Below are 27,207 nucleotides of genomic sequence, written 5' to 3' on the forward strand. Positions count from 1 at the left end.
TACAATTTCACACACAAGATATAAAATATATGCAAAGGTTTAGATGTGTCTCATGATCAGTTGCCAAATGCCTCAAGCTGATTATATCTAATGGAATTTATGGTAGTAACATTGGTGATTTCAGTCTATTCATATTGAAAAGAGAGATCATAGAATAACATCTACTCAAAGTTAATACCAGCAAGAGCAGAACTTTGTAATCTCTAGAAATTTTACAATAAAATTGCAAACACAACAAGATTGATCCGAAGTGCCACCAAAAGGCTCAAAAACTGTCTTCTACCTCTGACCAGAAAAGAGAATCTATAAACTGGAAAACAAAAGGTGACGATAAAACAGAATCAAACCGACGCCATACATGTCAATCTGGTATCCAATGGTTAGATAACAAGCATCAAACACACAATGAAGGGTGCAGTAACCTTGAAATTTTGACCTACAATGATCAGTTACTTCCTTTGAGTAAACCAAAGAGGAACAACTCTGGGAATCAGCAGTTGCTCATGCGCTTGGCATCAAAAGTCGCAACATACATTGCATCTAATAACCAATTTCAAAAGCAGTCATTAGATCTCCTTCGAAGATATTAAACTTATTGCTTGCTGTCCAAGTTCCAAGTTAATCTTCTTCCCATCATCAAGAACAACAGACACAACAGATGAGCCTTCAAAGACTTCTACAACAGTCCCTCTCTGCCTGAAAAAGAAAACAAATTGAAAGGTCAAACTAGCATATACCTCAAGGAGAGTCTGGTACAGATTTATATGAGTGCTCTTCTACACGATTTGATATTTAAGAACCAGCAAGGAAGCCACACTAGTTAAATGCCCAAATCAAACTTCTTCCTATAGACAATATGTTCCTTTTATTTATCCTACTATATCCTTGAGTCCCAATGCAATCCAGAATATCACAGCACTCATTTTCATTTAAGTTGCATAAATTTTAAGTATGTATAGTAGTCAGCTTGACTAAAAATAAACTCACCAGGTATTATCAAACAGATGATGAAATTGCACTCTCTTTCCATTTGCATTTTGTCCCAACCTCTTCAGTATCCATGTATCAGACAAGATGTCATCCGTTATAATGCCTTCATATCGCTGTGATGAATTATCATCAGACTTGATCGATGCTTTTTCTTCAAAAGCTGGCGATCTCTTTCTTTTAGACTCATGGCCCTTATCCATGCTTTTCTCCGGCTCTCCTGGAGAAGCAAAGGCATTTTGACTTTCATGGTAAGGATTCTTGAACTTGGGCCCTTGGAGAGGTCTTGGATCCATTCTCGGTGAATTAGATAATGAAGGTGATCCTCTTTTTTCTTCATACAGGTCACCACAAGAAGCGAGCCCAGCTTCGGCGTGTTTAACAGAAGCTAATTTGTTGTCCCTTGTAGCAGGAACTTCAAATCCAGCGTTTGTAGTAACACTACTATCATTGCTTCTTTTTCCTAATATGCCCGAAGTCTTGAGTGGAGGATAAGGTCCAGATCCACCGGCAAATTTTCCACCAACTTTGGCAGGGAAATGAGTAGCTTCTGAGCTAACTTTCTTGATCTTTATTAAGTTACTTTCTTTTGATACAGAAACGAGAGCCACAATGAGAAGTTACTAATAGAATATTAAAAGTATGCTCCTAAAAACAACAAGTACAATCTTATCTTCTTTCCCTGTCACCAACACAAAAAATAAAAAAGTTACAACACATCTTACCTTTTCCATCACCAAGTGTAGTTTCATTCCTTTCTGAGTTTTCATTCTCTCTCAGCTGAACCAGATCCTCATTACCTGATAAACAAAGAAGTACATACAATAATATATTTTGACACGGTAAATAGTTTTGGTAACGTGAAAATCTCCCATATACAAGAGGTATACCAAAAAGTAGAGAATCTACATCATATAAGAACAAAAGTATAGAGTACTGAAACAAGTTACTCTATCTCAAGAGATTTTACTGCCTTGATGAATCAATTTATACATCGAATTAAAAGAATTCAGGGAACAACAGACGCAAGAGCGAATCCAGATATTGAATACGCCAAAAAAAGAAGAAGGAACAACAGAAGTATTGCCACCTACCGTTTCAACATTAAGCTCATTGATTTACAAAATTAACCAAATTTTCTAAAATTTCCAAGTGTATGTGTGTGGGTGTGTTGGTGTGGGTGTTAACATCAGAAAACAATAAAAGTATGCACATGAACTTAAACACATTAAGGTTATTTTAATTTTAATTTTTTGTGGGTCATTAGCAGCTTTCCGGACTCTTTAGCTGCAAGTATTCACACAGAGCAAAGAATCTGAATTATAAAAAGAGAACTCATGTGTTTTATACTAGAATGTATCCATTAAGACATCAAATTCAGCGTCTTGAGAAAAGGGAAGAAGTCTGTGAGTAAGATGAACACAAGTGCTACTCTTCTAAAATTTGTCAAGATCATCAAAAGAAAAACGTTGAAACTACCGGATTACATTTTTACCATTGTTTAATTAATATTAACATTGTTATATTAAACTTTGAGGACGTGACATAAAATCACCCATTGCTTTACTTTAAAAAGAATTTCAACTTAAGTCATGAAGGAAGCAAAAAAAAAAAGAAAAAGAAAAGAACAAACATCAGATCACATGATGACCAAAGCAAAATACCAGAAGTCTTGAGTGGAGGATAAGGTCTACACACATCGGCAAATATTCCCCCAACTTTGGCTGGGAATTGAGTAGCTTCTGAGCTAACTTTCATGATCTTTACTAAGTTACTTTCTTTTGACACAGCAACGAGAGCCAAAAAGAAAAGTTACGAATAGAATATTAAAAGTATGCTCCTAAAACCAACAAGTACAATCTTATCTTCTTTCTTCGTCACTAACACATAAAATAAAAAAGTTACAACACGTCTTACCTTTTCCTTCACCAAGTGTAGTCTCATTCCTTTCTGAGTTTTCATTCTCTCTCAGCTGAACCAGATCCTCATTACCTGATAAACAACGAAGTACATACGATAATATTTTTGACACGGTAAATAGTTTTATTAACATGAAAATCTCCCATATACAAGAGGTATACCAAAAAGTAGAGAATCTACATCATATATGAACAGAAGTATTGAGTACTGAAAAAAGTTACTCTAGCTCAAGAGATTTTGCTGCCTGAGCTAACTGTCGTGATCTTTACTAAGTTACTTTCTTTTGACACAGCAACGAGAGCCAAAAAGAAAAGTTACGAATAGAATATTAAAAGTATGCTCCTAAAACTAACAAGTACAATCTTATCTTCTTTCCTCGTCACAACACATAAAATAAAAAAGTTACAACACGTCTTACCTTTTCCATCACCAAGTGTAGTCTCATTCCTTTCTGAGTTTTCATTCTCACTCAGCTGAACCAGATCCTCATTACCTGATAATCAACGAAGTACATACAATAATATTTTTGACACAGTAAATAGTTTTATTAACATGAAAATCTCCCATATACAAGAGGTATACCAAAAAGTAGAGAATCTACATCATATATGAACAGAAGTATTGAGTACTGAAACAAGTTACTCTATATCAAGAGATTTTTCTGCCTTGATCAATCAATTTATACATCGAATTAAAAGAATTCAGGGAACAACAGACGCAAGAGCGAATCCAGAAATTGAACACGCCAAAAAAAGAAGGAACAACAGAAGTATTGCCACCTACCCGTTTCGCATTAAGCTCATTGATTTGCAAATTTAACCAAATTTTCTAAAATTTCCAAGTGTATGTGTGTGGGTGTGTTGGTGTGGGTGTTAACATCAGAAAACAATAAAAGTATGCACATGAACTTCAACACATTAAGGTTATTTTAATTTTAATTTTTTGTGGGTCATTAGCAGCTTTCCGGACTCTTTAGCTGCAAGTATTCACACAGAGCAAAGAATCTGAATTATAAAAAGAGAACTCATGTGTTTTATACTAGAATGTATCCATTAAGACATCAAATTCAGCGTCTTGAGAAAAGGAAAGAAGTCTGTGAGTAAGATGAACACTAGTGCTACTCTTCTAAAATTTGTCAAGATCATCAAAAGAAAAACGTTGAAACTACCGGATTACATTTTTACCATTGTTTTTAATTAATATTAACATTGTTATATTAAACTTTAAGGACGTGACTTAAAATCACCCATTGCTTTACTTTAAGAAGAATTTAAACTTAAGTCATGAAGGAAGCAAAAAAAAAAAAAGAAAAAGAAAAGAACAAACATCAGATCACATGATGACCAAAGCAAAATATCAGAAGTCTTGAGTGGAGGATAAGGTCTACACACATAGGCAAATATTCCCCCAACTTTGGCTGGGATTTGAGTAGCTTCTGAGCTAACTTTCATGATCTTTACTAAGTTACTTTCTTTTGACACAGCAACGAGAGCCAAAAAGAAAAGTTACGAATAGAATATTAAAAGTATACTCCTAAAACCAACAAGTACAATCTTATCTTCTTTCCTCATCACCAACACATAAAATAAAAAAGTTGCAACACGTCTTACCTTTTCCATCACCAAGTGTAGTCTCATTCCTTTCTGAGATTTCATTCTCTCTCAGCTGAACCAGATCCTCATTACCTGATAAACAACGAAGTACATACAATAATATTTTTGACACGGTAAATAGTTTTATTAACCTGAAAATCATCCATATACAAGAGGTATACCAAAAAGTAGAGAATCTACATCATATATGAACAGAAGTATTGAGTACTGAAACAAGTTACTCTAGCTCAAGAGATTTTGCTGCCTGAGCTAACTGTCGTGATCTTACTAAGTTACTTTCTATTGACACAGCAACGAGAGCCAAAAAGAAAAGTTACGAATAGAATATTAAAAGTATGCTCCTAAAACTAACAAGTACAATCTTATCTTCTTTCCTCGTCACCAACACAAAATAAAAAAGTTACAACACGTCTTACCTTTTCCATCACCAAGTGTAGTCTCATTCCTTTCTGAGTTTTCATTCTCTCTCAGCTGAACCAGATCCTCATTACCTGATAAACAACGAAGTACATACAATAATATTTTTGACACGGTAAATAGTTTTATTAACATGAAAATCTCCCATATACAAGAGGTATACCAAAAAGTAGAGAATCTACATCATATATGAACAGAAGTATTGAGTACTGAAACAAGTTACTCTAGCTCAAGAGATTTTGCTGCCTGAGCTAACTGCCGTGATCTTTACTAAGTTACTTTCTTTTGACAAAGCAACGAGAGCCAAAAAGAAAATTTACGAATAGCATATTAAAAGTATGCTCCTAAAACTAACAAGTACAATCTTATCTTCTTTCCTCGTCACCAACACATAAAATAAAAAAGTTACAACACGTCTTACCTTTTCCATCACCAAGTGTAGTCTCATTCCTTTCTGAGTTTTCATTCTCTCTCAGCTGAACCAGATCCTCATTACCTGATAAACAACGAAGTACATACAATAATATTTTTGACACAGTAAATAGTTTTATTAACATGAAAATCTCCCATATACAAGAGGTATACCAAAAAGTAGAGAATCTACATCATATATGAACAGAAGTATTGAGTACTGAAACAAGTTACTCTATATCAAGAGATTTTTCTGCCTTGATCAATCAATTTATACATCGAATTAAAAGAATTCAGGGAACAACAGACGCAAGAGCGAATCCAGAAATTGAACACGCCAAAAAAAGAAGGAACAACAGAAGTATTGCCACCTACCCGTTTCGCATTAAGCTCATTGATTTGCAAATTTAACCAAATTTTCTAAAATTTCCAAGTGTATGTGTGTGGGTGTGTTGGTGTGGGTGTTAACATCAGAAAACAATAAAATTATGCACATGAACTTAAACACATTAAGGTTATTTTAATTTTAATTTTTTGTGGGTCATTAGCAGCTTTCCGGACTCTTCAGCTGCAAGTATTCACACAGAGCAAAGAATCTGAATTATAAAAAGAGAACTCCTCTGTTTTATACTAGAATGTAATCATTAAGACATCAAATTCAGCGTCTTGAGAAAAGGGAAGAAGTCTTTGAGTAAGATGAACACAAGTTCCACTCTTCTAAAATTTGTCAAGATCATCAAAAGAAAAACATTGAAACTACTGGATTACATTTTTACCATTGTTTAATTAATATAAACATTGTTATATTAAACTTTGAGGATGTGACATAAAATCACCCATTGCTTTACTTTCAAAAGAATTTCAACTTAAGTCATGAACGAAGCAAAAAAAAGAAAAAAAGAACAAACATCAGATCACATGATGACCAAAGCACACATTCCAACTATGCCAAATAAGCAGCCAATTATCCAAGGAAATGAGAAGAAATATGCAGCATACGTTTACTTCCACGCTAGTTTTTTATCTACAAGAAAATGCATTGTGAGAACATACATAATAGATACTTTTAACTTCTACTAACAAAAAGTAACCCAAGATTCATGGTACTTCATGATATTCCTTAGCCAAATTATATGTCCTTTCTTTATAATCAATATTAGAGATACTTATGACATGTACTAACAAAAAGAAACCTATGAAATGCAGTATTTTATGATACCCTAGTCCTTTCTTTATTACAGAGAAATCCTCAAGGCCCCTAACATGAGGTTCAAACTGTGGGGATAATGAGCACACGCACCTACGCTTCTTCACTTAAATATCAGGCTTTTGTTAGCACAGGGACGTGATCTTAATACACGTATCATGCGATGCTCTCTACCACTAAAAAACCTGGGGAAACTTGTATATGAACTCCATACTAATCATAGATGAAAATCTCGAAGAGAAAAAAATGCACAGAGGAAAACTAAGATCATCTTTCTCACTGGCGGAACTTTTTGTCTGGATGAGATAACAATTTAGAAAACCGTAGCTTTCGTGTCATGAGTGATGCAAGCTAGTAGAAAAGCATATCTACAGTCATCAAACTCTATGGAGAAGCCACATTTAAACAAGATTCATCCAAATAAGAAAACGGAAAGAAAGAAGAACCCGAAGACGACAAATAGAAAATAAAAATTACCATGTGAAGTAGTCAAATCTTGCTCTTTCTGACAGCTTGAAGCATCGGACTTCGGAGAACCTGCTATATTTTTATCCAACGCGCCCAAATGTATAACACCTTTTGGATCCTTGGAGGTCTTTGGCATGCTTGTTTGAATTCCAACATCATCCCCATCCAAACGCTGAGGCTTGCTACCTTTCCTTTGGACTGTCCTCTTACCCGTGTTTCCAGTAATGTCATCTATGACCCCTGCCATATTAAATGAACATATACCTTCTGTCAAGTTACCAGCAGGAGAAAAAAAGCTATCTAGTTCCCCATAAGCCTGCAATTCATCATTCTTGACATCACCAGCACTATATCCACCAGATGGAGCATCTGGATGTCCTTCATATTGTCCAATTAACCCCTTCTCTTTACCAGATTTCTTTCCATATCCCTTGCTCTTTTTGAGAGATTTGTCAACTAAACCTTTATGAGAGAACTTCAAGGATTTTTTATTTGCATTTTTTACAACAGGAGCAGTATCTTCATCATCTGAAAAGGGTGAAATAGAAAACACTTCATCTTCAACTGGCAACCCAGCTCCTGCCCTCAAATTTGCAATTAAATCCCTATCAGCTAAATCTCTCCTCCTCCAAATCTCCTGAACAACATTCTCAGATTTTGTGGACTGAGAACATCAATAGAGAATTATCAGGATAGAGTTCTCAATTAACTTTTTTAATGAAATTAATCACTGCCATAAACACACCTGATCACTACATCCGCGGCATTCTGGACATGAATACAACAAACTTCTATCCACTTGAAACTGCAAATAGATTTCATCACTGCAAAGCAAATACCCATTTTCAAATTAAAATTTTCAATGGAGTAACTCTCTCAAAGCTTAGTGGAAGTACAATCAAGGTTGCATAAGTTAGCAGTTTATATAGCACGAATGACAGGAGAACAAATCGGCAATCCACAAATATGTCAGGATATTTATATAGCGAAGAGGAACTTTCTGCAAATTAGAACTAGCGCCCTGTCAACTGACTCGACTCTTAACAAGGCAAAATGCAGCATAAACAGCAGTCCCCAAAATGTCATTCAATCATTCAATGAAACAATAAAAGTCAACAGGGAATGATGAGATTATTCTTGGAAACATTTCCTTAATTCGAGTTTAAGAGAGAGAAAAAAGTCTCAAGTTCAGTGTTTCTCTTGTTCGATTGAATTTTATATTTACTCATTAATTCATTTCAATAACTATTCCAGGAAAAAGATTCACTTTGATAACTATTCGAGGATATTTTACAATTTCTTCATTTAAGAAAGAAACGTAAATCTTCTTAATTGCTCCAAAAAAATAACTCAAATATAATAAAAGACTTCTCTATATAAGATTCAAATATAATTGATCCGTCCATTTGCCATCTATTTCCAATTCCAACAAACAATTCATCTAGTCAATGCAAGACTAACATAGGCAACACATTATGTCATCTGGCTTAACTATGGTAGTTTGAAATCAACATTTGAAAAATATTTGATTACAAAGTAGAAACACCGTTATAGTTCTTCTACAACTAGACAAGAATAGTGTAAGAGAAGAGATGTAGTAAGTAACAATAGCTCAAAAGTAGACAATGGAGATCCGCAAAGATAACCGGATGCTTGGCGCTTAGGACAAGGAGCATCGGGAGTCTCTTAAGAAAGGACAAAGACTAATGAACATCATGTTTACACCAATCGGATTTCGAAAAATCCTTCGCCCCTTATCTTCTCGTCTATCTTCTTTATCTTCTAATTGAATCGCCTGCCTTCTTTCAAACCTTACTTGAAAGGCTTGCTTTCTTAGAAAACATAAGCCCTTTACACACTGATACTTTAAGGGTGACCTCCTACTCCTCATTCTTATTTTAAGTGGTACTATTACCCCCTTCTCCAAACAATACCAAATTTATATATATAAAATGAATTCTAAATCAATATTATTCAATGATCATTTAATCATTTTTTTACAATACATTATTTTTTAATTTTATTTTTACTTTTGCACTTATTTTGTACCTCTTCTCTATAACAGTTAAGTACATGAATATTTTGAAACATTTGAGATTACATATAAAAAGGAAAAAGTACAAATATGTTGGTTTAAAAAGATAAATGATTATCAAACAATGAAAAAGACATAATTATTATTCTATGAGATTTAACATGTTTACCCTCAAAATAATTAATGATAAATACAAAATGTGATTAGCTTTACTATATATATCCAAAAAATAGAAGAAAGGTTGAATACAAAAATACAGTAATCAACTACGAAGTTATATTTAAAAACTCAAAACGATTGAGATATGAAAAATAAATATTTACTTACAACTTCATATTGGAGTATATTCATCTTGTAACAATCATAATTTACATATTTCTCAACAAAAAGAAGATGAATATACATGAAGTTTTAAAGAATACAAATAAATAAAATAGTAAGAATTCTTATAATTACAAACTGGTAATGAAAATTTTATAAGGGATGTAGACTAACCTACTATAGAATGCAAGATGATTACAAACTTGAATAACACAAGGAATATAAATCATGTGGTGTGAGTATGTTTGATAGACTCTTCATTACCCCCACTTTATCTTACAAATTAAAATTGAAAGATTATTAGACTCTTCATTATCTACATTCAATTAGGACATGAATATATGATGCATTAAGATCTTATTTGATGCATGAATTTAAATATAACTTTTACTTAATATTTAATTAATTAAATAGATATTAATATTAATTTATTTTAGAGATAAAATAAGGGTAAAATGGTAATTCAACTTTGAGGTTAGGAGCTTCCCACTTATAATAATATATATGATATGATGATATGATATGATGATATGATGATATATTTGGAATTTTTTCAATTTATTAGTCATTGTTTTATTTTTCACTTTTCACCTTCTTCTTTCTTTTTCTACTTCACCTTATTTTCAATTTCCATCGCAGCTTTGAGTTGCACAATTAGGAAAAATAGGCAGAAACAAATCAATTTAGATAGTCCTTTGTGGCTTTGGTGGCATCTAGATCAACACATTATTGCTTCAAGAGAAACTCCCATCGAACTTCAATAATGAGATGCACCACACACTGTCAATGACTCATAATTGAAAGTTCTTAGCAAGGCAGTTCTGAGATAAAATAGATAGCTCCAAAAAGGACAAAAGAAAAAGATCATCAAAATTAATTTTCCAGCGAAGATGAAATTGTTTTATCATTTCTTTTGAATCTTGTTTACCCATCTCGCAGAAAACATGGTGGGCGGCAAACAAATTTTTAGTCGAAGAAATCTTCTGAACTTTTAAGCATTTTATTCAATATCTAACCCTAGAAAGAAAATTATTTAAAGATGACAAAATAAGAAAAGAAAATGGCGAGGGAAATGACTAGCGGCTAAGTTGCTCGGACTCTTCACTTTTGTTGAAGACCCGTGTCAACAAGACGTGGGTGTGGGTGCGGGACCCGTTTCTGATTTCAATCAATTTTGGGTACTTTTACCAAAATCGATGGGAAACTATGGATAATTTTTAAGATTTCTATAATCAATACAAAAGCTAAGATGAAATTGAAGGAAATGAAAATACGTGTTATATAGAAATTTCTATGTCACCCCGTTTCCTTTTATCTCCTTTTTGGATTAAGTTATTCACATACTATCTCATAATTTAGGTTATAGCTCTATTCTAGGATATTCTAATTAATTTTTGGGTGAATACCCGCACCCGTATTCATACATGGATCTTGTTAGAACATGAATAGGTTTATATAATCCTATTAGAATAAGAATATGTTTATACAATTCTATTTAGAATATAATAGGAATAGAGATAGAAAGAAGAATAGTGAACAATATCCAACTTGGTAAAGAATTGTTTTGTAGTTTCTATAAATAGGGTCTCCATGTAATAATGTAGAAACAACAACAGTTTCACCAATAATTTTCTCCTATATTTCTCACATGGTATCAAAGCCTCTACGATCTTGTTCCGCTGCCGGCGCATGGCTATTACCCATATTATTTCACTTTTTCAATAGAATTGTCAAGTCAATCTGACCTCTCCTATATATTTCTATTTTCCAGTTGGGTTGCACCATCATTCCGACCCTATTACTTGTTAGATTGTGACCATTTTTAGCCAACAAATCTAATACTCCGGCATATGAACATGTTTCAGCCAGTTTTCTGGTGACTTTTGTGTTTAATATTTACTCCTCTATTTGATTCCAGCATGATCTATATACTTTGTACTAGATTTTGAGCACTTTTCGGCACCACTACTTTGTGAAGAAGTCTATATGGAGCAACCACTTAATTTTGTTGCTCAGGGGGAGTTTCATAGTCTTGTATGTCGATTATGTAAGTCACTCTATGGTCTGAATAGTCTTTGCAAGCTTGGTTTGGGAAGTTCAACACTGAAATTTTATCACTTTGTGATTTATCGACATTATGCATCAAAATTCAATATTTCATGAAAAGATTAAGCACATTGAGATTGATGACAGTATGCATCAAATATATTATTTAATGAGAAGACAAGCACATTGAGATTGACTGTCAAGTTTGTGAAGTTGATTGATCAACTTGCAGATACCTCACCATGACCCTCATCGGTCCTCGTATTAATTACATTTGTAACAAGCTAGGTACATGAATTGTAAGCACTAGCTTGAGGAGGAGTGTTAGAACATCAATTAGTTATTACAATTCTATTAGAATAGGAATAGGTTTATATGATCCTATTTAGAATAGAATAGGAATGGGAATAGAAATAAAGTTAAGTCTTGGGCCTCACTCACCTTTTAGGGAACGTTCTACTTTAAACAAAAGTGGGGAATATTAGGTCGCCTGTAAAGTTAAGGTGTGCAAATGTCTTTTTCGAACAACCATGCGACATAACTTATGATTTCCCCTACAAACAATTATATTATATAATTAAGGAGTACATAACTAGTTCTTTCTCCATTATTTTGATAAATGATTTGATATGTTTTACTTGAACCGAGGGTCTATCATAATCCGCCAATCTACCTTCGTAATGTAGGTTAAGATACATACACTATACCTTCTTCAAACCCCATTTGTGAGATTAAAATGTGTATATTGTTGTTTTATTTTAAGGAATATATCAATTAAGTACAATTAATTATAAAACAACCAATTAGAAGATGACAAATATATTGTTGCAAACATTTATAGCATTATCTCCTCTTCTCACGCACTCACAAGAAGTTGGTAACACTTTCTTTGCCATATCACCTTTTAAGGAGATCTTAGTTCCACTTTAGCTAAGAATAGGGAGTATTAGGTTGCCGTAAAGTTAAGGTATGTAAATAACTTTTTAAAAACACCACGAGTTTCCCTACAAACATTTATATAAAGTAAGGAATATATTTACTTCTTTCTCCATTACTTTCATACCTAATTTAATATGCTTAACTTGAATTGAGGATATATTAGAAACAATCACTCTGCCTTGATAAGGTAGGTGCAAGGTTGTATACACTCTACCCTTTTCAATCCTTACTAGTGAGATTACACTGGATATGTTGTTGAAGAAAATATTATGTATGTGTAACTAATTATATATCAACCAATTAGAAAAAGGCACTTGTAACATTAGAATCATTTATTGTGTTTTTCCCTCTTCTCACACACTTTCTATAAGTTGGTAATACTTTTCTTTCTACGTTGCTCAAACTTTTCATGTTCAATGTCGCACTCGTGTTGTACGATGTGGGTGTAGGTGTAGGTGTGGGATCTGTACTAGCTCGATCAACCAATTTTGGGCACTTTGACCAAATTTAAGGGAGAAATTTTGGACAGAGTCAATGATTTCTATAATCAAAACTAAAACTAAGGTGAAATTAAAGAAATGGAATATATATATATATATATATAGTCGGTGCCTTTTCTTTTATATTCTTCCATGATTCTCCTATTGATCAATAGTTTTATCCTCAAGTTATCCACATAATATCTCATAATTGAGGTTTTATATCTCTATTTTCAGACATTTAAATTATTTTTAATCGAATCCCCGTACATGTACTCATAGACAGATCTGCATTCCCGAATAATAAAATTTAGAGCATACAGGATCCGACCTCTAGATCCGCACTAGAGTCTGAGCAACTTAGCTATCTTTGGCATATCACGTGAAACCTTTTCGGGGTATTAGTTACACTTCAAGCAAGAGTTAGGAGTATCCAGTCGCCCGTAAAGTTAATGTGTGCACTTTTTGGACAACCACGTGAGGTAACTTGTGACTTATATCTACAAACAATTACTCCTTCTATCCTCAACATAATTACTACATCCATTTCAATTTATGTTGCACCATTAAACTTGACACAAATTAGAAGAAATGAAGATTTCTGAAATTTGTGGCGATAAATCATTTCAAGGGAAAGTCTTAAAGTAAACTCATTTCCAATTGTAAAAACGTGACATGCCTTTAGTGACAGAATTGAAAAGGTAAGTGTACCACATAAATTGGGACAAAAGGAAATTCTATTTTACATAAAGATTTGCAATTCTTCGTTCCTCCACAATTCATGACAAATTATGCTAGGCAAATGTTCATAAATGTCGATTGTAAGTCGTCGTTTGAAATGATATGTCATTAGTTAATCAAGATCTTGACAAGCTCGTTACCACCAAGGGATAACAATTTTCCTTGCAAACCATTTAACCCTTTTAATGAATTCAATTACCATATATGTGAACTAATTCTAATCTTTTTCCTACCAGAATAGGACACATCCTAAATAGTTGAAAGGTAAAGGTCTTCCGTCATAACACGGTGGCTTCGCACCACTTGTTTTTTAACAAAGCGCAATGACCAATTGTGTCAATCAACGGTTCCTCTCCTACTAGGTTCAACCTGCCTCCTTGGGACTTAGCCCAAAAAAGTGAATTCTCGATTAGCCGCTTATCTTGTCCACGGAAGCTTATCCATCGAAAGACCTTAATTGTATAGGTACAACCTTGAAGCTTCCTCTTTCATATTGATGAAATGTTAGGTACCTCTTAATAGATCAAACTTCCCCCTTGACAGAGTTCAAAAAGGTACACATCCTAAATAGTTGACAGGTAGGGTTGCAAGAGGCGAAACCTGATCGCCGTAGACAAGAGGTGATGCAAGGCCTTGTTGTCGATTACTAGCGAGGTGGGGCGATCTCAAAAAGAAAATAAAAGTTGAGTCGCTTGGCGACAAAAGTGTTACCTTTTTAAAAAAACATGCTTAATTTAATAATTAAAAGGCAATATTAGGGTTTATTTGATGTTTTGGACAAACAAGATTCTCTTCTCCCTTTTTTCTCTCTAGCTCAGCTTTGTGACCTTCAGTTCGTAGTCGCGACCTTCAACTTATCTCTTCTTCTTTCTCCTTCAATCATCCGCTTCACAACCTCAGCAGGTACGTTTCCAAAACTTTTTCTTCCTTTTCTCTTCTACTTCTCTTCTTCTTTCATGTTGTGTTCTTTAATTTCTGTGGCACTCAACAATGTGCAATCTCTATTTTTTTTTATAGTTCTAGTATTTCTTGTCAATTGTCTTATAAAATATTAAGTCACTCAAGTTCTAGTCTTTTAGTATCTATTATTAGTTTTTGAATTGAATTTTTTGTTAATATGTTATTGCTATTGAGATTTGGGATATGTATATATGCAGATTAATATTTTAAGTTTTTGATTTTTTTTTAGGGAAAGAGTTTTTGGTATTAATTGGCGTCTCAATTGAAAAAAGTGAATGCCTCACACCGAGGCAGACCCTTGGCGCCTTTCACCGTCCAAAACACAAGTTGAAGGGAACTTTTCACGTTCAATATTTAAATAGCTGGAAGTTCCCTTTACTTTCTTTGGAGAAGTTTTATGATCCCCCAAAAAGAAAAATGCCATACAGCTTTTTAGACATCATGAGTTGTTTCCTTATCATCTTCAATGAATTTGATTTTTACCCATTGATGATGGCCACATATAATATGAGAGTCAAATGCATTCCCAAAATTGGCCATATTTTTGCACTATTGTTGCAGAAAATTACAAAAACCCAACAGTAATTTTCTTTTTCCTTTTTCATTCATTCATGTTGTTTTAGCTTTAGTCCGTGAAGCAATATCCTTCATACAATCACATCAATTTACCAATGTCAATAAATCAATACACAAAAGAATTGTCATTCTCGTATATTCTATGTACTCTACCCTGAGTTACAATCAGTAGAAGCACGAGATTGCAGAGCTCTCGTAGAAAATTTACATTAGAACTCTCAATAATGCTGAATGCAGCATAAACAGCCGTCCCCAAAATACCATTTTTTCAATGAAACAATCAAAGTCCAAGGAGAATGACGACACTATTCTTGGGAACACTTTCCACATTTGACACAGCAGAATCTGCTGCAAGAAAACCACAAAAGGTATAGGAAGTGACTCACTCGGGGGGAATTCTTGGTCCATGGAGTCAAATATGGAAGGGCAACACCCCAACCAAGGTGAAATGCTTCACCTGGTTGGTCACCAGAAGGGCATGTCTCACTCCAGAAAAGCTCAAGAAAAGAGGCTTCCAGATTGTGTCCAGATGTTTTTTTTGGCACGAGAAGGAAGAAACTAACAGCAACTTATTCCTACACTGTAGGGTTACTGTTCAGGTGTGGCACATGGTTCTCAGCATTTCTCAAGAGACCTGCATGATGCCAGAACATACTACCGATCTTTTGAGCTCCTACATGTGGTGGGGGGGGGGGGGGGGGGGAGCAAGACCAAAAAAAGATGGTGGTTTGTACTACCTACTTGCATCTGGTAGGCTATTTGGAGAGAAAGAAACCTCAGGTATCATGAGAATATTACTAACACTATTCAGAAAGTTGAAGAAAATTGTGTTAACATGTTTTTTTTGGTGTAAAGAAGATGGTATAGAAGTAGAACAGTTAATAGATTTCCTAGGATCTGTGTAATTATGGATTTAGCTTGTAACTTTTTGGAGGTAGCCAGCATATACCCTTAATGCTGAAGAATATAACTTTAACTTCATCAAAAAAAAAAAAAAGGTTTCGGATATTTAATTCCAGAATACAAAAGTCTAACCCAATGCACATCCCACATTAGACTCCGTTGTAAGAAATAAAATTGCACTTTACAAGAAAGGCGCCAAAACAAAAGCAATAAATTAATAATCTAAAAAGCAATATATAAGGTAAACCTGATGCCATCACATTCGCAGTGCACCCAGCGCTCGCAAATGTCACAGCAAACCATAGGTGTTGTTTCAGAATCTCTATAAACCTACAGTATTAAAAACAATTAATTGCATTCCACAGACCTATGGGAAGAAAAACACTCGGTTGCTCTTGGAAAGGCAATGAAAGTAAAAGGCATCCATAGCCGACAAATCAGAAACTTCACTTTGATAAACCACCATAGTAAAAAGAACCTCATTGTAAGATTAAACAAAGAGAAGCTCAAATATTAATAACTGCTAAAATATCAACCTTCAAACAAACTTGACAGTACTTCCCCTTAATAAATAATCTTCCGCAAGCATCACAACAAGTGTATCCTAGAAACCACCTGCCATAGATCAAGATATCAATAGTTCAGATGCAATAGGATATGCAATGCCTTGAATGATTTTCATAGGATATGCAATGCCTTAAATGGCATTCATAGGATATGCAAATGCATTAAATGATTTTCATATATCACATGCAGCATACAACATTATCTGATGCTACTATTGCAATAATTTATATTTTAATATCTCTATAAGATATTAGTGCGGAAAATTAACTTTGCTATGGACAAGCCCAAAACTAAAGAACTTATTTAAATTGCTTTCATAGCCCTTTATATAACATAAATGAAACTCCTACTTGATGCTCCTCTGTGAAGATAGAGAAATAAGGACATAGAGAAGTACATGAATAAACAGTTTAACTAAAATGGAGTCAATTAGACTGTTCAATTAAAATTTCCAGCAAAACTTGAATCCAACAGAATGTCCACTGGCTGCACATGGCCCCATACTACATACCTCACGGTCAGTCCTTTTCCTGGAACATTAGAACTACAGCTGTGACACTTTGTGTGTTTGGGGCACAAATAAGGACCACCTCTAACTCTCTGCACATCCCAAAAATAACTAAGTACAATCTACTTTTATCATTATACAGAACTGGAAGAATAAGACACGAAAATCCACCTTGTGTGGAGGCTGCATACAGTGACAGTGATAAGCTGCATCACACCTTTTGCAATACATGAACTTCCTTGAATCTCCAGTTGTTTGACAGACCTACACCAAATCGGGAGCATACATACAGTAAGCATATATGAACAATATAGTAAGCATAAGAACATGAGTTGAACAATTATATAGACATCAAATAGCTAAAATGCAATAATCACTAGAGTATGATGCATAATGCATGTCCAATTATCAAACAGAAGAGTTGATTTATGCAAAAGACTAAAACAAACAAAAAGCGGCCAATAGTTTCAGTATAATCTTACTCGATAGGGACACTTCCAGTAGTTTTTTTAAAGATATTTCATACTTGAAGAGATCTTTTCAAACTTATATGTTTGATAATCAATATTTGAGTAGAAACTGCACTTCATGTGATGCTGCCTCAAATAGATTAGTAACCTAACTTGCAATTCTCAGGAGCATATAAAAAGCCATTATTAGTGACATCCCTGACCATGAGCCACTCAAATAGAAAAGAAAGACAATAAGTTAAACTCCATTCATCGTCGTGTATATCTCATCAGCACATAAACTCCGGTCTTTGTGAGAGAAATCTAGTGCTTATTTACTGATATTGTCATTTTTCACCCTCTACCACCCCTTTCCTCCAAACCATCAAAAGAAATTTCCACATCCAGATAAAATACCAGTATACCAAACCAATAAACTCATTTATTGCCCATGCAACACATGCAGCAACACTTTCAATTTGTGTGATATAAGCCAATCCAGTCCCTTCAGTCACTCGGACAATAAAATTAATAATTCCATGAGCACCATTGTTTGGCACCTTCTACCACTTCTTCCTTCAATATGTCAAAAACCTCTCACATCCCCAAATCCAGCTTAGATGCAAGCTAGTGATGCCAAGTTAAGGGGTTATTGCTTCACCTGTGATGTACATGCTTTGGGAAAACTTGGGACAGACAAGATGAGACAGAATTTTTTTTTCAACGAAGCACGGAAAATTTATTTGATAACTACAGAATATGGAAAAGGTAGGGAAAAGGGAGCAAAAAGAGTAGGGTTTTTTTTTTGATATATGGGTACTAGTATTCCTCTCTACAATAAAGTGTAGTTGACATGTTTTTTTTTTATTTCAAGTTTTTAATGCTTCTACTATTGCTATTGTTAATCAAGTAAACGTATTCTCATTCATGAACATGGCCAAGTTTGCCGTATACAAGGAATATATCAAAAGATATAGAATCTACAAAAGGATATGATTCTTTACAAACTCCACATACTCATCTACTCGCTTTGTCCCAGTTTATATGATTTACTTTCCTTTTAAATCGGACCCAAAAAAGTATGACACGTTTCTACATTAAGAAACAATTTCACATTAAAATGCTCATTTTACCCCCAATGAAATGATTTACTGCCACACAAATATATTTCACTTATTTTAGACCACAAATTTAAGAAGCCTTCCTTTCTTTTTTTAAATCTGTGTCAAGTCAAACTAACTCATATAAAATGGGATGGAGGGAGTAAAAGCAAGGGACTTTTTGTTCACACCAATAGAAAATAAGGGAACTGAAGAAACTTGACTCTACACCTTCAAAAGATCTCTCATTTCTCTCTCTCTCTCAAGATTACCCACATTAAAGCAAGTGGAACCACGTTCTATGCCCTTCGTCTTCTTTTCCTTCTGTGCTCTTCCAACTGAACATCAAATCTTTCACAGTTTTTGGTAATGCTCTTGGAGTGCCCAACCACCCAACATTTCCCAACATAGCCTCATGGTTAGCTTGAAATGTAAGAAAAAATGATCCACATCCTCACCTGCCTCCATACACATGTAACACCAACTAATGAAAGACAACACACACCTTCCTCAACACCCTTGAGATCCATATTGCATAACATGGAAAAGTCATCTTCTCCCTAACCAATAGTTTCTCATAGAAAGACTTCACAAAGAACATTCCATTATTTCCAAACCCCACTTCCAAACATCGAAATAATCAATGGATTGACTAGATTCTGTGTTTCCTTAAAATTTCTTTTTCTTTTTCTTCTTCAAAGATGACACTTTCTTTGTATGCAAATCCCTATCTTAAACTACTGCTGATTTTGAGCTTTGCTTACCTTTCAACTCTATGTATAGTTACTAAAACAATTCAATATGAAATTAAATGCTGCACATAATTACTTTTATAGTCAGTTTATTGAGAATCTAAAATGAATGTTGACCATGCAGACACATAGGGAAGTTGAAAAAACCTCTTTCTACAGTTAAGACACCGACCTTAGTCAGGATCTTTTTTTTAAAAAAAATCGGGGTAAACTTACCCAAGATTTGTGAGTCAAAACCTACATGAGTGAACTCACATAGGTCTAGGCAACAGATTAACCTAAAAATGCGTAAATATGAAAACCTCAGGTTGTTGCATATGGCTAGCAAAGAAAATTAGGACATCAGTTGATATCTCATATAAATTTATTTTTTCCATTTTGTTAGGTAATAAAAGTCAAATGTTTTGTCGAATTAGCTTTGACCTTCTTAAACACAACAAAGAAAAAATAAAAAGAACAACTCATGGTACAATTGCCACATTAGGGGAAGTTATTAAAAAGCAAAACCAACTATATTTCATTATTTTATCGAAAAAAATCAAACCGTTTACCTCACAGAGCCGGCAAGAGGGACATGTCCATGAACTCCAATGCAAGAGATCTGTAGGAAGGGGCATATTAGCAAAAGCATAACACTAAAAACTGACATATCTTGTGGCAACTTATAAGAGTACCTCTATGTTGACCCCAAGTTTTCAGGCATCTTAGGTGACACTTCTTCCCACAACAATTGCATGACATCATCTTCCTTGCTCTTTCACCTCCTTCATTTTCACAGGAAAAGCATAGCCAACACATCACTTTGATATTTGATAGACCTTGCTCCTCTCCACCAACATCTTTCATGGAGCCCTGAGGGAAGATTTTTATTTGTAAATAAAAAGACTGAATACTTTCGTGTAATAATTTACAACTGCAGTTCCTAACCTCCTCATCTCCAGACTGAAATCCTCTAGCGAAATCCTCAGCCACATTAGATGAGGCAGCATCTTTCTTCTGCAAAGCAGCACGCGCATTCTGAGCTGAAGCAATAGAAGTTGCCTCCTCACCATCCCCGCCACTGCTGCCACACCCATCACCCACAAGCACCTGTGAGGGCGACGAAATGAGAAGCTTGGGCACCTTAACCTGACATGTAGTAGGCTGTTTGGCCGTAAGACCCCATGAGTCCTCGAGAAACTCCTCAAATCTTGTGACATCTGGCAAGAACTCATTTTTACCCTTTGTAAGCCCCTCTGGACAGAAGCAGTTCTTTAGACTGCACCAACAAAGGCAAAAATACTCAACTGGGTCAGAAATTCCAAAGCAAACACAACAAAACACAACCAAGAAACTGATTTGCATCCATCCATAAAGAGAGAGAAAGAGAGAGATAGCAGATCCACCAGCTATACCAAAAAATAGCCAAACCCCACATCCAAAAACGCTGGATGGTTTATAAAAATGACCCCAGTAAACAACTTAAAACCATAAAACAAAGAAACCCATTTGGCATCCTTGGCCTAGATAAGAGAGAGTAGATAGAAGAGTGATAATTAAAAGAAAAGGAGAGAAAATAAACAGAATTATAGACAAATAATACAAAAATAAAAGAATGTAGTACCAGGTAGGGCAAGCTGTGCGGAAGGCCATATGCGAGATGAAGATTTTGGTGTATGAGGAACTTTTGAAGAGTTCAAATTGGGAAAAGCCCTTTGGGGAAAAAGAGAGAGGAAGTGGAGGGGGCGTGACATGTGATTGTGGTTTCTGTGAGTTTTTAGAATTACACAAGTTTGTTTATAAGGTGAGGCAAGATTTACATTTGGCCCATTGAAGTTTTTAAAATATTGATAGAATCCATGATTGTTTGTATAGTAGTGTAAAAAAGTCCAAAATCCAAAAAAGGAAAAACATTTAATAAGAGAAGATAAACTTTCAGAAAAATACATATGGTCATTGTGAGTAGATTTTCATAATTTATTTTGACCATAAAATTTGATCAGATTTAGAAAATCTGTTCTTTAAATATTTTCAAGTTCCCACCAATTTCTTGGCTTCTGCTCTGAGTTAAGTAGTCCTGAATTTGCTTCTACTTCATAGTTGCGAGTTATTCTCAGCTGACTAAGATCTACTTCGAAGTCCAAGCAGTTACAGTGTCAGAAAAGTCCTTCTTGGAAATATATTATAAAGGAACTAGAGCTCATTTTTTTTGTTGATTTCTTGAAGACAAAAGAAAGGAACAAGTAAAAATCAAGAGATTGATCACTGAAGAATTGAATTTTGATGCTCATTTCCTGTGAGGAAGGGAAAGTTTGAATAGCTTACATAATTCATGGTATGAATCACGGTCATCAAGTCCAATTCTGCATTTGACACTCACCGGAACATTTATGTTTGCAGCAATTACGCACATTGGCTCAGCAACACACTTTCCTTGTAGAAGTTGTGCATATATCAGAGCAAGTATACAGATAAATTATATATTTGAAATATCAAGCAAGCAAATGAACCTTTGGATCAAGCATGAGGTGCACACCAAAACACCAATTTCAAGTTACTCAGGGGCTAGGACATCCGCAACTGTTATATAATAGAGAAAAAGTATCAGTTTTGTGTCTGAGTAAAAGCTAGAAAGGTATATTTTAGATAGGAAAAGCAGAATGAACTTAAAATTAGTTTCATCAAAGCCATATGGAGTTGCCATTGTGTCTCTTTGGCCAAGATCTCCAAATTATTTTTCCCTAATTTGAAGCACTTTAGGAAGTTGCTCAGGGCTATATGCCTAGAATCTATCCCGGTGTATTAGAAAAATCACATAAATATCAGACTCACTGCATAATAGAACCACACAAGGATTGGTCAGTGACAAGCTTCTCTTAAAAGTCAAGCACAATAACATATCAGTACAAGAAAGTTCCTTTTGGAGATTTTTTTTCTTCATATTTTTTGGTGACCATGGTGTTCATACCCAGCTTTCGCGGACTTCCGACTAATTCACAGGGATCTGCCACCTCTCACCAGCATCAGGTAACTCTATCCACCAAGGCTAGGAAAGATGGGAAGGATCACCTAGTTTTTCTTGTCTTCACTGAGTTTTAAATATGATACCTCAGGGTTCTCAACCGCTTCTTTGACCACTAAGTCACACCTTTGGGTGCAGATCCTTTTGCAGATCTACCCAGGTTACAATAATACATCATCAAGGTCCCCTTCTATGCCAAGTATTTTACACCAACAGAATAAATATTCCTTTTCTAGGAAACCATCTAACTGGGACAAGGGTCTTAGTTTAGGTAAATGAAAACAACCAACCAATTTGGTTAACTCGACCCTTGAAAGACAACCCAAAGAGCCTATAGTAATTGATATAAAAACAGTATGATTCATCGATTTAGAATATCAAATTCAAGTGTCAGGTGCCATCTATAGAAATGTAAACTGAAAGCTTCTCTTTGTAGAAGGTCAGTTTAGATCATGTATAAAGTAGGCATATAACCACAGAGACATACATCCACTATTTCATATTATCATGAAATTTGGGGCTGGCAGCAAGAGGATCAATATTAAAGAAAGTAATATTTGCCATCGCATGACTTAAAACAAATGGGAAAAATAAAATCATAGGATATTTTGATTTACACACATTCAGTGAAAAAATTAACCGGTACAGTTCATTTAAATTATCATACACGAGTTTAAATCTTCTGTAATTGCGAGCCTTTACATCCTACATAGCACAGTAAATGTTCATTTCTTTTTGTCTAGAATAAGAACAAAGGATTAACTTGCATGACTCTCTTCTTTTCGTTAAGATCTACTTATTAGTAAGAAACAAAAAGGTACTTTATAGTTGGGTAGAAAAGCACTAGAGTTCATGCAGCAGAACTTTACCAAATTGCCAAACTAGTAAAAAAATTGTTTCAGCAGCAAGCATTTCTGTGTAGAGCCACGTCTTCTTTGAGATGAGACGGGCCAAAGTTCTGAAATGGTTATCAGTCCATTTCATCATGGGAGCAACACTGTTTGAATACAAAGGTATATAAATATTAGGGGAGCAATTTTTATTATTCTTTTAAGTAAAAAAATAATACAGAGCTTATTAACTTTGTAACGAGAGAAAATTAGACTTGAATATATGTGCGCACCTGAACCAAGGAGGAGGATAGTGCTCTGCACCCATTAAAGAATAGAGTGGAGTTTTGATGGTAAACACACAATGTCTTGCTTGAACTTCCGTAAAAGAAGTTTGATGACAATCTGCCACGGGTTTTCAGGATAACAGAATGAAAAGGAGTTATAGGAGCAATCAAACAATGTTCCGTAGATTTCTTCTTCCCTCTGAGTCCAGCATAAGCTGCTCTTTTATGAACCAACCCATTGGATAGGAATTGGCATCACAAGAGGACATACTATATACCTCACAGAAGCACTTTGGAACATCTACAAAGATAGATAATTAAGTGAACAAATAAAGACCTAAAGCCACCTAGCTCAATATAAGCCAAAAAAAAATAACTTGGGTCGTTAGATGAAGGACGAACTGCCAGGAACTAGAAAGTTGATATACTGGCTCAACTTACTGAACATTTCTAATTATTTTACAGTTGCTGTAGGTATTGCCTATAAAACTGGAAAATCCACCCTCTTAAGTTAGAAAGAAGGGAAGCTCCAAAGGCAAATGAAAAACGTAGTTCAATTCCAGCATTTATCATGTGGGTAGTTCTAGATGCGTAGAAGGAAGAATGATGCACTTCACTGTTAAAAATGCAAAATGTTTAAACTCATTAGCTTTTCGGGGCAATATAGATGCTATGATGGATTTCCTTGGCTCGGGTACGGATACAAGAGAGATTAGATCATTTATAGCCTTCTTGATAACCAGTACGCACCTGGTACTGTTTTACCTAATCAAATATTATCATCAATCAACAAGGAACTACATCTCAACCCTAAGATTGTCAAGGTTAGCAGTTTGAATCCTCTATGACAATAAACTATTGTCTATAAGCAAATTATTGACATTCTTTCTATTTTAACCATCCCAAAATGTTTTCACAATATTCCACTAACCATATACTAGTTATCCGTTTAAAGTGACATCATTCAACTGGACATGGAGTTCGTTAATTATTGTACACAAGTAAATAGTGTAGATATGAGAATATTCAAATATGGTATAATAAGATAGTGTAGATAACATAATATTAAATCAAATCCAAGTTTAAATTTTGAGTATTGAATGTTCTACAATATTGCTAGAAAACGTAAAAAAAGAACCCATACAAATTCAATTTCTCCATAGCTCGTAAACAACTTCTCCTATTTTTTCACTGCTTAATATATTAATCATATTACGGACATCCAAAATCTCAGAACCACCCAAGTCCCACGTTTAGGTCTTCCCTTCTAACAGGAATTAACCCAAAAAAGTGGGAACAGGAAAGTGTTCGAGGTTATAAAAAAAAAATACCACAATAAACAGAAATTAGGTAACTCAAGAACAAAACAAGAAAAACTAACATAAAATAGAAAAGGGAAAAACACAATATTAATAAATTAGGTAACTCAAGAACGAAACAAGAACAGCTAACATAAATTTAAAAAAGGGAAAAACACAATATTAATACAATAACTAAGAATAATGAAAAATATAAGAGCCAGTATATGTACAAAAGATTAAAATAGGATTTAGGTAACTCAAGAACAAACAAGAAAAACTAATATAAAATTAAAAAGGGCAAAGCACAATATTAATACAATAACTAAGAAGAATGAAGAATATGAAACCCAGCATATGTACAAAAGATTAAAATAGGATTTAGGGTTTTACATGGAAACAGAGAGATGATGCTTCACCAACTTCTGAGCTGAATACAGTGGCAGTTGAAGAAGACAAACCGAATATATATATATATATATATAACTGTTTATCAAAATAAATTTGAAATGATAAATATAGTAGATCATCATCAAAAATAATAATAAAGTATTAAATCGAGATCAAGTCAAAACAAAGATAAATATTTTCTATAATCATCTTGATTAGGCTTGAAAATAGAATATTTTATTGCTAAATATATCTTTTATGTTATTTGATATCGATATGTTAGATATGATCACCTCAAGATAATAATTTTTAAAGAAACATATTTTGATTGGATCAATTTAAAATTATAAATATATTTATAATTGTAAAAATTTCATACTTGACACATATAAGACTGATATTTTCAAGTTATGAAAGTATAATAAAAATTTCAAGTTAATAACAATAAAAGTTTTCAGATTATAACATTTTATTTTTATTATTATTATTATTAGAATAATGATAAAAAATGTTTTTTTTAAAAATCATAAAAAGAAAAAAATGGATATAGTTATAGTCATTAATTTGAATATATAAAGGATAATTGATGTCATAAAATTTAGGAGAATCAAATTAAAATAAGAATGTTTGTTTTCCTTTTTTTACTCAATAAGTTAAAATTAATTTTAAAAATCAGATTTTATTTTATTTTCAAACGTTTCTCTCTCATTTTAATTTTTTTCTGTCAATTTTCTTTTTTTTTTTACTCAATCAGTTAAAATTGAAAAAATTAATTCAAAAAATAGATATATTTTTTTCAATCGTTTCTCTTTCCCTCAAATTTTTTTATGTAATTGTGTTCATTCACGACTAGTTTCAATTCGTGCTTGTTCAATAATCTTGATTTTATTGTAATTGACTATTTCTCATCAATATTAATAAAAAATGATGGTAAATGGGATCCTTCATGTTAGTGTTCTATGATTTTTTATTCGTATTGTTATACTACTCAAACTAAAAAAAAAAAAAAACAATGATGTTATCAAGGAAATTTTTCAGAATTTGATTGTGTATAGTAAATTTTGATTATGACGTTTTTTGGATGAATATTCTTTTGTTCATATTACATAATAATTTTTTGAGGATTGAATAAAGTTTATAACTTTTTTAATTTAATATTTCTTTTTTAAAAAAAAGAAACATATAAAATCAATTTGTAATTGTGTAACGACCTGTTTAGTCGTTTTGAGCAGCAAATTTTATTTCTGGAAAAACTAGCTGAGACGACGGACCCCACGACGGACCGTCGAGGGGGTCTCGTTCCAAAACACTTAGAATTCTAAAATTTGGGTAATGAAATCGACTCTCTGAACTTCGTGACGACATGGCAGGACGGACCGTCGTGGGCACGACGGACCGTCACAGACTCTTCAAGGAATTGAGTCTCTGAACTCTGTGACGGAAGCAACAGGACGGACCGTCGTAGGCAGGACGGACCGTCGTAGGCACGACGGACCGTCACAGGCTGCATAATCCAAGGCTGAGTCTGATTTCTTTAAATGTTTTAAGGGACGTTTTGGACTATTCCTGCTATAATTATAAATTTAGTGGGTTAATGTTAATAATTTAACTACTTGAGGGTTGAGATAACCTTGAATTAATTAATGGGTTAATTCATCATCTTTTATACTTAATTATATGCTAATTAGGGTAAAAGAAAGAGGGTTGAATAAGAAAAATAGAAAGAATAGAGAGAAGAGGGAGAAGAACGATCTCGAGAGAGGAGAAACGAAGAGGAAAACAAAGCTTTGGGGAATTTGCTTGCTTGATCACTAATCTTCGGTGGAGGTAGATTATGGTTTTTATGCTATTCGTAGTAGACTCTTAATAGCGAATGGTATGTGTTGGGTAGTATTATAAAACCTTCTATATGCTTAATTGTGTGCTTACATGATGTGACTATATAATTGTGATGAATAAGCATGATGAGTCTATTGAATCTCTAATCCTAAATTTACCTTGT

General features: G+C 33.9%; 1 protein-coding gene across 21 annotated transcripts; it reads right to left on the reverse strand.

Annotated features, from left to right (window-relative positions):
• Nucleotides 1-193: 193 nt before the first annotated feature.
• LOC101264566 (uncharacterized) lies at nt 194-25,413 on the reverse strand. 21 transcript variants are annotated; one of them, XM_069299853.1, is made up of 22 exons: nt 25,209-25,413; nt 23,524-23,635; nt 23,270-23,397; nt 21,889-21,958; nt 21,704-21,806; nt 20,327-20,657; nt 20,074-20,251; nt 19,951-20,000; nt 17,270-17,362; nt 17,102-17,190; nt 16,560-16,638; nt 16,271-16,353; nt 7,769-7,847; nt 7,033-7,687; nt 5,359-5,433; nt 4,937-5,011; nt 4,518-4,592; nt 3,326-3,400; nt 2,905-2,979; nt 1,713-1,787; nt 988-1,573; nt 194-696 (listed from the first exon to the last, which is right to left on the reverse strand). In XM_069299853.1, the coding sequence occupies exons 7-22, from the start codon at nt 20,243-20,245 to the stop codon at nt 567-569; spliced, it is 2,466 nt and encodes an 821-aa protein (XP_069155954.1). In that variant the 5' UTR covers nt 20,246-20,251; nt 20,327-20,657; nt 21,704-21,806; nt 21,889-21,958; nt 23,270-23,397; nt 23,524-23,635; nt 25,209-25,413; the 3' UTR covers nt 194-566. The 21 variants fall into 21 exon arrangements, with proteins under 21 accessions (XP_069155954.1, XP_069155923.1, XP_069155951.1 ...); XM_069299822.1 differs by having other exon boundaries at nt 21,759-21,806; nt 23,524-23,818; nt 25,209-25,347; XM_069299850.1 differs by having other exon boundaries at nt 23,524-23,818; nt 25,209-25,347.
• Between the last annotated feature and the right edge of the window lie 1,794 nt (nt 25,414-27,207).

The sequence above is a fragment of the Solanum lycopersicum genome, chromosome 1, assembly GCF_036512215.1.
Source record: "Solanum lycopersicum chromosome 1, SLM_r2.1".
Taxonomy (NCBI): Eukaryota; Viridiplantae; Streptophyta; class Magnoliopsida; order Solanales; family Solanaceae; genus Solanum; species Solanum lycopersicum.

What these genes read in the sequence shown, in the direction of transcription:
- LOC101264566 (XM_069299822.1), bottom strand. An exon ending in TGCGAATGTGATGGCATCAG is followed by an intron (nt 7,848 to 16,270) that starts GTTTACCTTATA and finishes TTTGCTTTGCAG; the next exon opens with TGATGAAATCTATTTGCAGT. An exon ending in TACACTTGGTGATGGAAAAG is followed by an intron (nt 5,012 to 5,358) that starts GTAAGACGTGTT and finishes GTTGTTTATCAG; the next exon opens with GTAATGAGGATCTGGTTCAG.